Source organism: Petaurus breviceps, unplaced genomic scaffold (assembly GCF_028583685.1).
Source record: "Petaurus breviceps papuanus isolate PSGF00001 unplaced genomic scaffold, PetGlider_PUasm1.0 79, whole genome shotgun sequence".
In the NCBI taxonomy this organism is placed as follows: Eukaryota; Metazoa; Chordata; class Mammalia; order Diprotodontia; family Petauridae; genus Petaurus; species Petaurus breviceps.
This window is the reverse complement of record NW_027186523.1, coordinates 25,023,008-25,040,226: the sequence shown is the minus strand read 5'-3', so window position 1 is coordinate 25,040,226 and position 17,219 is coordinate 25,023,008. Positions and strand designations below refer to the sequence as shown.

The 17,219-nt window shown below is 35.2% G+C and overlaps 1 protein-coding gene across 1 annotated transcript in view; it reads right to left on the bottom strand.

The window, feature by feature from the left end:
- The window catches only part of LOC138175873 (voltage-dependent calcium channel subunit alpha-2/delta-1-like), a 162,700-nt gene that overhangs the window by 33,427 nt on the left and 112,054 nt on the right, over nucleotides 1-17,219 (bottom strand). The window contains exon 2 of the mRNA XM_069106507.1: nucleotides 11,572-11,653. Coding sequence (XP_068962608.1) covers nucleotides 11,572-11,653 — 82 coding nt within the window. The remainder of the gene's footprint in view (nucleotides 1-11,571; nucleotides 11,654-17,219) is intronic.

Here is a 17,219-nt window from a genome sequence, read left to right as displayed (position 1 = left end):
GGCAACATATTATTGATGGAGCTCTGAATGGGAAAGCATCTTGGAAAGCAATTTGAAATTGCACTTTCTAAAAGTCCCAAAAATGAACCAGAAAAACAATCTAATTAATGACTAAAGCAATGTAAATGGAAGCAAATGAAAAAGAAACTGAAAATGCTTTACTTAAAATTAGCAAACTTGCCCCTGGAGAGGAGTTAAGAAAACTCACCTCTCTTTTCATAGCAAAGGCAGAAGATGGCAGTTGTTGAATATTTCCTATGTCCTTAGACATAACTAATGTGTTGTATTGTTTTCTGTTTTACTGTGTTTTTTATTAATTACTTCTCCCCTTTAAAAAAAAATTTTGTAATATGGAATAATTATCTTGATTGATCAATCTACCTTTCTCACCACTGCTATCTTTTGTTTCTTATGTCCCTATATTATCTCATGTACCCTTTCTGCTCCTTGTGAAGAAATTATATATTTATACATATATATCTATATCTATATATGTATATCTATATCTATCTGTATTTCTGTCTGTCTATCTATCTATCTATCTCATTGGATCCTCATAAAAACACTGAGATAGTAATTTTGTTTTTGTTTTTTGGAGGGGGGAAGGCAAGGCAATTGGGATTAAGTGACTTGCCCAAGGTCACACAGCTAGCAAGTGTGTCAATTGTCTGAGGCCAAATTTGCACTGAAATCCTCCTGACTCCAAGGCTGGTGCTCTATTCACTGCAGCACCCAGCCACTCAGAGATTGTAATTGTTAACAATACTGTAAAGCAGGTGTCATGAAACAGACTGAGAAAACTTAAGTTACTACCCAGGATAATAGCACTATTAATAAGGCAGAATTCTAATTTAGGACTTGCTGATATCAAATCAGCATTATATCCACTACGTCATTTTTTAAACTGAATTAAATGACAAAAATAAATGTAACATTAATTTTTTTTTTTTTTGCTTTTTGCTTTTTGGAGGGCAGTTGGGGTTAAGTAACTTGCCCAAGGTCACACAGCTAGTTTTTCTGTTAAGTGTCTGAGGCCGAATTTGAAGTCAGGTCCTCCTGACTCCAGGGCTGGTGCTCTATTCACTGTGCCACCTAGGCACCCCCAAGATAACATTAATTTTTTTGTTTCATGATGGAATTCAATTTCAGTCATTAATTCCACATGCAGAGAAAAAGACATGAATAACAAAAGCAAAAAAGAAAGAGACATCTCCTTTAAGATCTTAGAATTAACTGATATCATAAGTTCATTAAAATACTTATGCCATTATATATATATACACATGTACGTATACACTGTAAAAACTTGTCCTTGTAATCTTAATTTCCCTATGAAAACATTTTTGAACTTTCACCTTCTTCCTTACATTTTAAATAATATGCAAGAAAAAAAGCACAAAAATTTGTTGGTAAGATTTTGTCTTTCCAATACATGTATAACAATATTAAATGAATACATGCAAAAATATTTCTCTGTACAATAGCAAGAATCAACCCTTTAAATTCTTCTTTTCAAGTGACTCAGCTTGGACTTTTCCCCAGTGGTTCTTGTTAGAAAACAATATGAATCAAACTATGAAATTGCCATGAACTGAAAATGCATAATTGGTGACAAGGCTATAATTTATTTGTAGCTTTCACTGAAATGACAATAGTACCATCAAAGATAGTAACCTTGTATTTAGTTTCACCTTTTCAAAATTTAGGAAAGAAAAACTTCTGGAAACTTCAAACAAAATAAGAATGGCCTTTTTTTTGGTCTTTTTGGAGAGGGGAAGGCAGGGATATTAGAGTTAAGTGACTTGCCCAGGGTCACACAGATAGTTAAGTGTCAAGTGTCTAAGGCCGAATTTTAACTCAAGTCCTCCTGACTCCAGGGCTGGTGCTCTATTCACTACACCCGTAGCTGTCCAGATAAGAAAGGCATTACAGGCAACTAAAAAGGTATCAACAAATAAAAATTCACAAATTAAAGCAATATTATTCAAATGGTAATGCAACATTTCTATTTACTATTAATGTAATATCCACTAATTAAATGATCTACTTGGAAACCATCATTTGATAGCGTGACATATAAAAAACTTGAGAGATAGTTTCTAAGTAATGATTTTACTAATCATAATAGCAATAATTAATAAGGGGGAGGTGGTCAGTGACACTCTCAAATTCCAAAGATCCTTGATGGAACCCACTCAACACTTATAAGTCCTTAGAAGCATGGGTATTTCTGAGAATGGTAATCAACTCTGATTGATTAACTACTAGAAATAATGAATAATATGAGAGGTAGATTTATTCTAATGAGAGTCTGGCAGGGGTGGAAGATGTGACTGATCACTCAGTCTTGGTCAAAGAGACTTATCTATACCCATATCACACCATATCACCTAGGTAACCTAGACAAAGGGGAAGCCACTTTTACCCAAACCTATCTGAGCAAAACACAATGGACCAGAATCCATCAATTCACCTAACCTAAAATTTCTTAACCTTTTGAACAGATCGGAGTTTTCCAGTTGGTTCAGTTTCACCCAAGATTTCATCTCATTATGAGCCCTGTACTTCAAAGGCTGCCTGAATAACCTACAGGGGTTGATTTCCACATGAGGAAAGGAAATGAAAAAAAAAAATCTTAGTCCAGATTCAATTATTAATGTAGAAGAGAAATAATCATTTCTCTAAATAGATATATAGAATTCCTATTCAAATGAACAGAGAACAATGTTATTTATTATATGAAGTAATCCTAAAGTTCTCTCCGTATTAGATACACAAATGAGTCTCAAAAGTATATTCTCTTCCCCTGATCTATATCAAAAACTAGCTGATTGATCTTGGAGACATCACATTAAGTTATGCAAGCCTTAGTTTTCTTATCTATAAAATGAGGGGACTGGAATAGTTCCTCCCAACTCTAAAATACTGATTCTAGCCATTCAGAATTTTTAGGCTATTTCAGATGTGATTTATACCCACACTACAACAACTGCCTTTGGAACTTCAAACTTGGGGTTAACTATATAACCTGTAAAGCCAATCTTTGGTTCAAAGGGTATATGAAGCTTGCTGTCCAAGATAAACTTTGCCGTGTTTCCAAGGTCTTCTTAAGTATGACTGACACATGGGGTTTACCTGGACTCCCCAAGCTGCCTGTCAAGCTTTGATTCACTGCTGCATCTGGACCTCCAACTGCCTAGTACCCCTGGGGTCTTTGCAATTCTCTTGATTTATATGTGATCATTATAATGCACATTGTCTTTGTTTTATCAGTCATGACTTCATTGCTGATTTTTTCCCAGTTATTTACCCCTCCTCAATGGTGAGTCAATATTCTTTATTAGCTAGACCCTCTAAAATTAAATTTAAAAAGAGGACAATGCAATAGTTTCCCCGCTAATTTTGTGAAGTTTTGCAGACCTTCTACATCTCCATGGCTTTATTACTAACATGAGGTACGTATCTACATGTTGTGAACAGCAAGGCATTAAAATATCTTCTTCACTCATTGACCAATGATCGTGAAATACCCTCTTTTAGACAATGGAGATCATATTAAAATCTAAAATGTTATTGGGGAAGATGGAAACAACACATTGTTAGCAATTAGCACTATAACAAAAAATGATTATATTAGTCATGTAGAAAAGCCTAGAGAGAGCAGGGAACAGAACACATTTCTGATGAAATAGAAAGATGGGGAAAGATAAAAGGCACTGGGCCATCATTAAGAATTCAAAACTATGAAGGGTGTACCAACAGGACATTTACAGTAATCATACTGTATGATTGTCTGTATAATTGCAGCTGTTCCTTTGAGGCATGGGGCACTAAAAGGAAGAGATGAATACTGGTGACAGACTTGTTTGTTTTTATAATTTTGTCAGTGTGGGCTCTAATGAAAATGATCATGAAATGTACCTATTTTTTATATGCAGAAATTCATTGAATGCTAAGGTGTTCAGCACAGACTAGTCTTCAACACTGTGGCCTTTTAGGGATATTCACTACCCGACTTTGGCACTTTCTGCCCTTCCACCTATGACTCAAAAACAAACACCTTAGGGGAAGCCAGGTGGCTCAGCGAGTAAGAACACTGGCTCCAGTGTCGGGAAGACCTGGATCACATCCGGGCTCAGATACTCAGCACCACACCCAGAAATAACTGGCCATGTAACCTTGAGCAAGTTACTTAACCCCTATTGCTTTAAAAAAACATACCTAAGGTTTAAGAGTCAACCTGGACTCTTGCAATTTAACCAATTTGGGCAAATAGCCATAATAGAGTGGTATTAGATCAATCAATAAATTAACAAGAATTTATTATAAGTACTACTATGCTACAAAAACCTGCCAAATTCACTGTGGTTTCTGAGCGACCTATAAATTTCAAATGTATGTATACCAGGGCTTGATTAGAGAAGAGTAACTGATAACAAGTAAGGGATGGATAAGCCAAGCCAATAACTTCTTATGGCTCTTATATCTTAGATATACCTAGCTTCAAAAGATATCATTTTTTAAAATAATTTAACTGTATGTGATTTAGTATTTTATTTGCATTATTGCAATATTTGAATATTAATTTCTTAATATTTTATCAATTTAGTTTATCATTTGTTCATTATATTAAATTCATTTCAGTTCAATAAACGTTTATTAAGAGTCTACTACATGACAAGAAATTCAGCTAGGGGTAACAAAAATGAAAAATGACACAGACGTTGCCCTTTAGTGAACTTACAATTTAATGGGGGTGGTAGATTGTAACATGGACACAAATAAGTACAACAAATCCAAGTTAGAATGTGATAAGGGAAAGTAGAGAACCATGCTAAGGAAACAAAGTTTTTGGAGATAAAAAGCACTTTCAACTGGGAACATCAGAGAAGGCTTCACAAGGGAGATTACAACTGAAATGAGCCTTTAAGAAAAAACTTCAACAAGCTCATATAGAGCATTCTAACTATTGCAAATTGTCTGCAAGAATGAAGAGGTGCAAAAAATGCAGATGAAAATCAAGAAATAGTTAGTGGTCCATCTTAGTTGGTATGTGAAGTACATGAAGGGAGTGATATGAAATAAAGATGAAAAGTAAATCTGTTTATAATAGCATTAATATTATTATATAACATATTGTAATACTATTCATAATTTATATTAAAATATGTGAGTGTATGTGTATATATTATACATACACAATACATATACATTATGCATGTATACATTTATACACACACATACCATTTAAAGGTAAAAGGAACTTCTAAGATTTTCTATTCCAACTCATTCATCTTACAGATTTGAAAACTAAGGACCACAGAAGTCAACATACTTGCCTAAAGTCACTATCCAGCATATGGCAGAGCTTCCTTAAACTCCTAAGAACTCACTTTTCCTGAAGCCGAGGTCCTCTAGTTCCTAAATCAGCTCTTTCCACTACTTTATGCCTTTGAGGTGGATTGTGAAAAGCCTTAAAAATCAAGCTAAGAAATCATTGTTTCATCCTGTAGACAGATGGGAACTGCTGAAGGTTTTGTGCAGAAAAACACAACTTAATAAGGGTATTTTTGCAGAGACTGGAGAGATAAAAGAATGGAGGTGGGGTGACCAGTTAGGAAGGTATGACAATAGTTCAAGTAAGTGAAAAATTAGAGCCTGAAATGGGGTGGTCATAGTGTGTATTTGGGCCAGCTAAGGGACACAGTGCTGGCCCTAGAGTCAGGAAGATATCTTCCCGAGTTCAAATCCAGCCTCAGATACTTAACTAGCTATGTGATCCTAAGCAAGTCACTTAAGTCTGTCTGCCTCAATTTCTCATCTGTAAAATGGAATAAAGAAAGAAATTGCAAACCATTCCAGCATCTTTGCCAAAAAAAAAAACCCAAATAGGGTCACACAAAGAGTCAAACATGACTGAACAAAAGTATGAGTTTGGGAAATGCTATGGAGACAAAAAACAAGATGTGGCAACTGATTTTATTTGGAGTAAAGAAGAATAGAAAGCCAAAGACGACTCAAAAGCTTAAAGCCTAGCTAAATAGGTAGACATTTATACCAACAACAACAAAAAAAAGCAAGCTCATAGAACAGAATGGTTCAACAGTGAATATGATATACCTAGAGGCTCTGTGGAATAAGGGAAAGAGAGCTAGCCTTAAAGTCAGGACTTACAGGATTCAAGTCTCTAACATCAAAGTCAGGCAGCTCTCCAAGACCAAGTTGCAGAGAAAGTTCTGATCTACATTTGTAGAAGGAGTTCCAGAGAAAGCACAGGTCCAGTTTAAATAAAACAACAACCAAAAAAAAAAAAAAAGCTCTATCCACATATCAAAGTAATATCTTGATGATAAGTTGTAGGTCCTATAGAAGAGAACCATCTAATCTCAAAAGCTATGGATGGTTCATAAGGCATGAAAAGAAGTCTGTTAGGAAGAAATTAGTCTGCTGTAGTTTTCCCCACTCAGAAAAGCCACTTCACTTACAACAAGCACCACACTGGGTAATATAGGCAGGGCATTTGCATTTCTTTAAATAATATTCACTGAATGTAATAACAGTATGACAATATTTCAGCTAACCTCAATAGAAATTTTATACACTGATAGTTAGGTGGGCCTGGATCAGGAAGTTCTGAAATAAAAAACAGCTTCAAACACTGACTAGATGTGTGATCCCGAGTGAGTCTATTTGCCTCAGTTTCCTCATTTGTAAAATTGGGATGATAATAATAGTACCTATTTCCCAGGGTTATCAGAAGCATAAAATAAGCTAATATGTGTAAAGCACTTTGTAAACAAAGTACTAGATAAATGTTAGGCATTATGATTGAAAAAAGAATCTAGGCCACTATATGGTAGACACAATATCTATATCTCAGGAAATCACAACACTTATTTGAGCCCAAACTACCTGAGCCCAAAGTGACACAGACTAAGTTGAATGTCACAGGAATATATCCTATTACTGCCCCTGTAAGGGGATGCCTCAGGCAAGGATCATTCATGAGACAAACTGTCATAAGGCTGCCTCCTTGGGTTCCTCCCTGCTCGGCATTTTTCTGGCTATTCTCCTGGTTTGGACAATGTTTCACAAATCTCTGCCTAACCCTCCAGGCTAATCATATTTCTGAAGTCTTTTGGCTGAGATTTCTGTTCCTTCTCTCAGTTTCTGCCCTTCCTCCCCTCCTTCCAGGCATGTTTTCTCCTTCTAGGCCAAGTTCCCTTTAAAAAGTGGTGTAGCTCCCACACCCAGCAATAACCTAAACACCACAGGCTTCCTTACCTTAATTTGAAATAAATTCCTATAATCATTACAGAAGAAACTTGCAGCAAATAAACTGTTCTGTGAATAACAGCTTTACAAAATTAAAGTGTATGATGGAATAAAAAAATAAAAAAAACTAAGTTAGGAGGGACCTCAGAGATCAAACCTTATCTGTTATTATTCCCTTCTTATAATATCACTTAAGCTGGGAAAGAGAGAGCATTTAACAAACTTAATCTCCTCATCTTCTTTTCTCCAAATGCTCTGATTTGTCAACGCCTTTCCTAAATTTGACACCCAGAAACAAACATAATGCTCCAGGTAAGGCCTGACCTGGACAGTTTTTGTTGTTGTTCAGTCATTTCAGTTGTGTCTGACTCTTTGTGACCCCATTTTGGGTTTTCTTAGCAAAAATACTAGAGTGATTTGTCATTCCCTTCTTCAACTTATTTTGTGGATGAGGAAATTGAGGCAAACAAGGTTAAGTGACTTGTTCATGGCCGCACAACTAGTAAGTGTTGGAGTTGGGATTTGAACTCAGGACCTCCTGACACCAAGTCTGGCATTCTATCCACCTAGCACAGAAGAAATACCAGTTTCTGCATTTCAAATAATAACCTTCTCGATACAGGCTAGGAAAGCATAATTTATTTTGTACTGCCATGTCACATTGTTCAAACTTATTGAATGGGCAGTCCATCGAAACACCCAAATTGTATCATAAACATTGCTGTCTGTCTATATCTATCTAACACTAAGGTTAATTTGGGGGGTCCAGAATATAGGTCTTTTAATTCATCTCTATCAAATTTCATCCTATTAGATTCAGCCCATTATTATCTACTGAAACCTTTCTACATGACATGTCATCTAAAATTTTAGCTATGCTTCTCAACTTGAATTATCCATATATTTGACACAAAAATACCTTCTATTGCTATATCCACATCATTGTTGAAGTGATTGAATGACAAAAGAACAAAGACAGATCCTTCTGACATTTAAAATCTGCGTCACTGGATATTAACACATTAACACACTTTGATTACAGACATTCAACCAGTTCCAAATTGACCTAACTGTACTGTCAATGAGTCTTGTTTTCTCCATCTTGACCCCAAGAATATTGACCCCAAGAATCTATTGGAACCTAAGTATATATATATGGATGGATAGACGGATGGACAGATGGAAGGACAGACAGAGAGAGATAGATAGACAGAAAGATAGATAGATAGATCCAGTATTACTATGATCTCCTAAACTTGTGGTTCTATCAAACAAGAACAATTTCTGGGGAAAATATCTTTATATCAAATATATTTGGTAAATGATAATTAAGAAATATAAAGAACTAACACAAGTATATAAGACCAAGACCTATTTCCCCAACACATAAATAGCAAAGGATATGAATGGCTTTCAAAAGAATTACAAAATATCAGCAACACTATAAAAGATAACTCCAAATCACTAGTAACAGGAAAATCAAGTATAAAACAAGTGTGAAGTTTTAATTTACACCCAGGATACTGAAAGATGATTAAAGAAAAACAATAGTTAATGCTAGAGAGGCTGGCTACAGGAAGATAGTCACTAACAAACTATTGGTAGTGCTATAAATTAGTTCAATAATTTTAGAAAACTTCAAAAAGTAATAAAACAAAAAAATCAATAATTTTGTGAAAAAAATTAGGTGAGAAGTGTCACTAAATTCTTCATACCTTTTTGTCCGGAGACCCTAATGTTGACCATATACTTCCAAGATAGTCAAAGGCAGAAATAAAATTTACATATATACAAAAAAAAGTTCATAATAGAACTTTTGTGCTAATGGAAAACTGAAAATGGTGAATTTCTATTAATTGGTGGGATAACTGAACAAACTGGGAATTCAAAGAACCACAGATAAAATAAGGAAATTTGCTTCCCTCCTTTTGTTGAGCTAAGGAACTATAGTTATAAAAAGTCTCACAACAATGTCAGACCCTCCCCACCCCACCCTTCTCTGTCTTGCTTGGTTTTTCTTTGCATTGCTTGTTTTTTCTTTGTTTGTTGGGGCAGCTAGGTGGCACAGTGGATAGAGTACTGGCCCTGGACTCAGAAAAACCTGAATCCAAATCTGGATCTCAGATACTTACTAGCTGTGTGATCCTGGGGAAGTCACTTAGCCACCTCCCTCACCTCCCTCCCCGCTCCCCCCCCCACATTCCAAATAGAATCTTGATTGTTTCAAGGGGATGTTCATTGAAGAAGAGGAGATGAACAGGTAAGTTACATTTAGAAATGATTATGACCAAAAAAACCCCCCAAAACCCACAAAGCATCAATAAAACATTAATTTTAAAAATAAAAAGGAAATAAGGCTAATGTTGTCTGGTCTGTCCTTAAAGCATTTTAATCTGCTTATGATCACACTTGAGAATATAGCAGGCTGTGTGTTTGACATCTCTGTTTTACAGGGAGCCTATTCCAACCCTCTTCATTTCAGTGTCTTTGTTCTTTAATTATTTCCTATTCATCCTGGATATAGCTTGTTGGTACTTAGATCTTGAGCTCTTTGAGGACAAAGAAAGCCTTTGGCATCTTTTTGCATCCCTAGCACTTAGCATATTACCTGGTACATAGTAGGCACTAAATAAATGCTTATTGACTGACTGCCTCCACCTGTACACTTCACTAAAATCTCAATCAGTGGGAGCTCCTGAATATATTTATAATAATATTTCGGTCTTTTCTCTCAAAATAATGATTAAATCTGCTCAGACACCTGTATTTGACAGTTAAGAGATTTCTGCCATGCCCTAACATAGACAGAAGAAAATAGAAGCTAATCACAATCATAATTCCATTTCTGTAACTAGATGCATCCTGTGTTCTTCTTGCACTGATCTCCAGATTTCTCTCTGCATTTCCCCACCCACTTGGCTCTCCACTTGGGTCCATAACATGACAACAAACATTTCAGCTTTCCTTACTGCTAAGGTAATTTGTCTGAGGAATATTTTATAACTGTTATCTGTAATCTCTGTCCAGATTTCAAGTTTGATTCATGCATTCCTTCTGAAAACATTTATTCACTGAACTGGCATTTCAGCTTTTCCAATTTTGTCTTTATAGACAGCAATGACTGATCTACTTTAAAATATGTGAATCTGATCCAATGACAATTATATATTCACCTGTATATTGAGCCACCCATAAAAATTCTTTTCAAATTTTTGCATTTGCATTTGACTCAGTCAAGGATCACTATCTGTAAGTTTTATCTGGATCACTGGCATTTGTGCTTTTGATACTCAATCTTCACGAACAGTTTGGGCTGACCTCTTCAAAGGTGACCAATCAAATTTCTTGTTTGTTGTACTTCACTTTTTCACATTTTCTAGAAAAAAATGTAATTCTGGCTTCTTCTTACAGTTGCTATAATTCCCTTGCTAACTGACATTTTTTGCCATGCACATAGAATTTTGGGGGAAAAAAATTTCCTTTCCAATGTCTCATTTTCTGCTTGTTGTATTTGAATAAAGGGGTTTGTTAAACAAAATTTTGTCAGAAGTTTTACAGAAGATTTTGCTAGACCATCTGAAATCTATATTCTGAATCATTTGCTGAATAAAGTTTCATGGGGTGTGTGTATATACTTTCTATTACCATATACAGATATTCACTTGTACGCTGTCACCTTTTTATCTAGTTATACTCTCAGAAAAAGGAGGTTTCCAGGCATACAGGAATACACTTTTATTAATTCTGACAAATCACTGAGGAATTATTTGAAAAGTGCATTGTAAAATACTAACAAATAAGACAGACATCTTTCTGAATTATTGTCACTGGAGATGACTCCTTTGGAGGCAATGACATCAGTTTGGATGTATTAATTTCTGAAAGATTCTTTCTAATAAGTATGCCTACATCATTCTTCATACTTCTGAGGACCTGTATTACTATGAAGTTGTAATGTATAAAAATATAATAATAAGATGTATACATATAACATATAACTCCCAAGTCAAATTGGTCTTCTTAAAGTGCAGGTCTCTCACACTCCTCCCATTCTCATTCAATAAATTCCAGTGGCTGTTACCTTTAGGATCAAAAATAACATCCTCATGTTTGGCTTTTAAGTCCTTCATAATGTGGGTCCTTCCTATCTTTCCATTTATCCTTCATCTCCCTCCCCCCTGCCTATAAAGCCAAAGTTGCCTGTATCTAGAGACAAAAGCTAATGAACATTAGAGACTTTAGATCCCATAGAACTCACTCATCTGTCAGAACAACTGTCTTTTGATTGTAACTTACATCTCGGAGTTGAGTCACTCCACTTGCTGTCCTTGCCAGTGTGACAAGTTCATCTTGCATCTTATCCACCCATGACTTGATGCTGCAGAGATGAGAAAAGAGAAAGAATGTCCCATCATATCAATGGCAATTGACTGTGAAGATCACAAACACAAACAGAAGCTGACAGTTTGTACTTATGTGGCAGATCGTTCCTGAAGTCCCCTTGATACAGAAAGGAATCTATTTTCAATAGACTCTCTTTTCCTTCTTTGCTTTTTTCACTTTCCCCCCTAATTATGTATTTCTTTGTTTGAGGGTGATCCTGTGAAGAGTCAAAAGTAGCTCAGAACCAATGAGGTCTGGAAATAGCTTAGAATCACAGAACCATAGGACTTTGGAAATTGACGGGAATCTTAGTGATCATAATATCTAACTCAGAGGATAGAACCCTAGGCCTGGAGTCAGGATGACCTAAGTTCAAATCTTGCCTCAGAATAGGAGGGGGGAACCTGCAGCCTCAAGGTCACATATGGCCCTCTAGGTCCTCAAATACAGCCATTGGACTGAGTCCAAGTTATACAGAACAAATCCTTTTATTAAGGGGATTTGTTATATGAAATTTGGATTCAGTCCAAGGACCACACTTGAGGACCTGGAGGGCCACCAATGGCCTTGGGGCCACAGGTTCCCCACCTCTGCCTGTGTGATCCTGGGCAAGTCACACCTCTCTCTACCTCAGTTTCCTCAATCCTTAAATGGTGATAATAATTGTATCCTCTTCACACGATTATTATGAGGATCCAAAGAGATAATACATTTGTAACGTGCTTAGCATAGAGACTGACACATAGTAGGCATTCAATGAATGCTTCTGTCTTGTTCCTTTAATTTTCCAAATGAGAAACTAGGACTATATTGAGTGATTTGGTCAAGGTTATATGGCAAATGTGAATGGTAACAAGGAGCTTTAGAACTTATATCTACTTATTATGAGAAATACAGAAAAAGAAAATAAACATAAACATTGACTGTTTCATATTTATTATGAGTCCACAATGTTTTAGGCTTTGCACAATATTTACCAAATAGCCCTTCATTCTCTTTCAGTTTAAATTTAAAAGCAATAGATCTAGTAGGTATTTTAAGCTGTAATTAATGGATTTTCCCATAGGCCTCCTAGATGACAGAACTCTAGGAGTCCAGAGCCCCAAGTCCAAGCCATTGTTCTTCTACTTAGGGGCAGTATGACTTTATACATGTCTATCTTTTTTGAACATTGCTGAACTTCCAGCTAATACATCTCTAAGAAGGGAATAATGTCTGTTTCTCAGGACTGGCATGAGAAATCAGTGATAAACTATGCCATGTGAAACTTCTTTAAGAAATAAATGAAATATTACCAAAAATATAAAGCATTGTTGTAATTATTACTATCACATGGTTACATGTCTACAATTAATGTATATGTGAGATATTTTAGTGTTGGGCTTATAATACATCTACACTTAATAAAAAAAATGTCCAACAATCAACAGAAATTAATTTCCCAGCAGCACAGACTTTTTTCCTCTTGAAATTTTCCCTATTGGAGGAGAAGACTAGCAATAAGTCACACAGCCATTGGTGATGTCAGTGTCTTGATGAGTATTTTCCCACTCAAATATGCAGTGTTAGATTTACATGTTTATCCTCTCACAGTGCAGTATATTTTTGCTGAATTTGAAATGAATTCTACATTTTTCTATCCATAGAAGGCTGAAATTCCTTTCGTTTTTGTTTCATGAAATTAGGGCCAAAAAATTCACTTCCAATCTTAAGTACATAGTAGCTAGAATGTGGCAAGAAAACAAAAGGCAAGCAAAATGATTCTGGCATTAAATATGTATTGTGGACGATTCACACATGGATAAACAAGCATAGATTATAGAGGGAACACTAGCCCTCTCTTCAAATAACTAAAAGTTTCAAGAGAAAAAAAATCAGGGAAAAGAATTCCTGGAAAAATTAATCACTTAAAAAATTACAGTATGAAAAAAATAAATATATGGCAAGAAAGAAGAACTAAACGATATACCAAAGAGTATGTGGGTAAAATTAGAAAAGAGATGAAATGCCTGAAAATAAGCAGGATTATTTGAATTAAACATAGCTTTAAAGCCCTAGTAAAACTTGGGAGATGAATTTACAAAATTAGGAGGAATATGATGATTTCAGAGAGAATGATACATAAATATATTAGCAGAAAAGGTTATAAAAAACAAATGTAAGAAATCGGCAGGATTGAAAGATTATGAGAAAAGGAAAGTGAGCAAGTTAGAAGAATTAAATTGAAAGATGTTCGTAACTTTTTTTTTTAATATACTACAATAGCATTCAATGGTATTTATGATGATTTGTATATTTAATCTCAACCATGTTCTAAGCATTAACCTTTATTCCTAGAATACTTTTTTTAGTAAAAGTAATTTTGTCCATTTTTCACCAATATTAATAAAACCCACAAATTTACAAAATGTAAGAGCTGTAGGCAGAGTTGGACTCCTCTCAAGTTAGACTGACAAAGGCACCAGGTTATTCTGTACCCATTACCTCATATTCTTAAGCAGGGACAATCAAATCAAAAAACTGGATAGGCTTGTAGAGAAATAAATTTGACTCAGGTCTAAATTTTGATCAATGCAAAACTTGATCAATTGTCAGTCATCTTGAGTTTCGTCTTGCCACTGGACTTCAGTGATTTTGGGAAAAAGAGTGAGGCTGAAGACTTTGTGCAGTTCTGCCTCACTTAAATCCAATACATGCAGAAGTCATAACAACACCCCCATAAAGTCATTGGTCCTCTTCAAAAACAGAGGATGAACAACAATGTGAAACTAATCAAAATAAGGCATAATCAAAATGTTTTTTTGTTTGTTCGTTTTGCTTTTTGGAGAGCAATTGGGGATAGGTGACTTGCCCAAAGTCACCCGGCTAGTGTGTCAAGTGTCTGAGACCGGATTTGAACTCAGGTCCTCCTGACTCCAGGGATGGTGCTCTATTCGCTGCACCACCTAGCCACCCCATAATCAAAATGTTTAATCTGAACCTAAGTAAGCACACTGTCACTACCAATATTCACCAACATGTCACTGTTTGCCTGAAAAATAATTCAGTCTCCTGACCCTTTCTTTGTCAAAAATTTCCTTTGAAAAAGGGAAACAGAACTACACAATAAAGGTAACAAACACATTGTAAAGTAAGGTAATGGGGATCATATGAGCTCAAAGAACCATTTTAGTTTTAACCTTCATTCAGAGAAACAGTATAATCACAGAAGAAAGAACATCATATGATGCAAATTCAAGACTACTCTGCCACAAATAAAGTATGTGACCTTGAGCACAAGTACCTTCTGGGCCTTAATTTCTCTGTTTTGTAAAAGAAGAATTTTTGACTACATTAGATTCCATTAGCTCTAACATTCCATGATTTCATTTTATTTTCATTATATTCATAATTTTTATGCAAACAACCACATATATGTATAAACTATGGATAAGATAGGCCTCAAATATTGACAGTGCTGAGAGAGAAGTCAATTTAAATAAGATGGGTTTGAGAGCCACTGAAGAACATATTTTGAGATCTACTGATTCTATGTAACAAAAACTTAAACAAATTCTTAAAAAAACCTCATAGGGTTTTAAACTAAATGTAATGATTTTACTCTACATGCTTTTCATATACAATCATAATCCTTCACAAAAAATCCCTGGAGAAATTTTTAAAATGTATGCATAAACATTATTTCTAATTAAAAAAAACTGAAATGAATTCCAAGGTTATCTTTCAAAAATTAAAAGATGGTAATGATATTTATTTCACAACTATTCCCAAAATATTTCATTTAATGCCACATAAAGAGGCACATACACACACACCCATTACCACTATCTTCCACCTGAAGTTATTTTATATTACCCTGTATATACTTCATATTTACTTGTGTTTATATTGGGCTCCCACTCCAACCCTAGCCCCCTTTTGAGTGTAACTACTTGAGTGCCTAAAGGGCAGGAGGTATTTTGGTTTTGTCTTTATATTCCCAGAACAAAGCACAATGTCTTATACATCAAAGGTACACAATTATGCCTACTGTACATAGACTGCATATAATACAAACACATAATTATTTATTTACGAATATTTACATGCACCGAGACTTTTACATAAAGAGTATGAAAATTATTTTTGTGATACAGCATATTTAAATCACCTATATCTTTACAGGGAGGTTTGAGAACAATGGGGCTGATCTCTAACACCCTAAAATCTCAATATCACCTATCAATGACTTGTCACTGAGCAGTTTCCATTCCTGAGTTCTTAGATTAACAATGGGAAACTTCAATCTGTGAACTATTTCTTATTCCTTGAAAGCCATCTCTCACAGGAGGCTGATGTACAGTGAAGTCAATATTGGTTTTCTTTACTGAGAAGGCTAGCCTTCAGAAACATGAAATGCCCGACTATGTCAGTCCTCCAAAATTTCAACGTTCATACACAGGTTACACACAAGTCTTGTTTCATACACAAGTTGTGCTTTAAAAATAAGAGCTCTTTAAAACCATGACTCCAACAAAAATCTCTATGCCTCAAATGCCACAGCTGGGACTTGGGTAAAAGAAAAAGTCAATTATTAAGAAAAAAATACTCTTTCTTGTTTTGGCATTTTGCTTTATTCTGAATTATCCGTAGAGTTACCCGAATTCTTCACTAGGTCGCCAATACTATAGCAGCTATGCAGTAGCAATGAATGTAGGTTAGAATTTACAACCACCTATAAATATATCTATATGTCTATATATTATTACTTAGCACATCTAAATTATAGCTATATATAACATGTACTACATATACATATATATAGATATATATCTTTATAAATGTGAATAGAACACATACTCTTAGAAGATAATGGGGCCATTTTTTTTCTTTTCAGTTTCATAAATGAAAATACACTAGACCATTTTGTTGAGGAAGAAGACATAACTGTGCATTCCATTTTTTATGATGCTTGGGACTAGGCACCACAGTGGATAGAGGGCTGGATCTGGATTCAGGAAGACAGGCGTTCAAATCCAGCCTTAGACACTCACCCTCTGTGTGACACTGGGCAAATTGCTTAATATCTCTCTGTCTCAGTTTCCTTAAATGGAAAATGGAGATAATATCACTTAATGCCCAGAATTGTTGTGAGGATCAAATGAGATATTTGTAAAGTGTTTAGTACAGTACATAGCACATAGTAGGTACTTAATAAGTCTGTTCCCCTCCCCCCACAACCTGTTCAATAGAAGTTTTCTTTTACGTGGAGACATCAGTAAGCAAGTACTCTCATTGAGTGAGGAAATTAAAGTCACTAGAGGTCTGCACACATGATCTACCTCAGTAGCTACTGACTTTTTCTTGAGAAGTTTCAGGAAAATTGTTCTTTATCAGGAAACATCAGAAAGAACTCATAGCCTATGACATACACAAGTCACCGATACTTGTATAGGTCATGTGCCTGACCCATAGTGATTGTACAGAAGAAGACTGAAAGAAATAGAGAATATATGCATTACTGACCTTTGAACAAAGAACTTAGTATCAGAGAAGAGTAAACAAGACAGAGACAGAGAAAC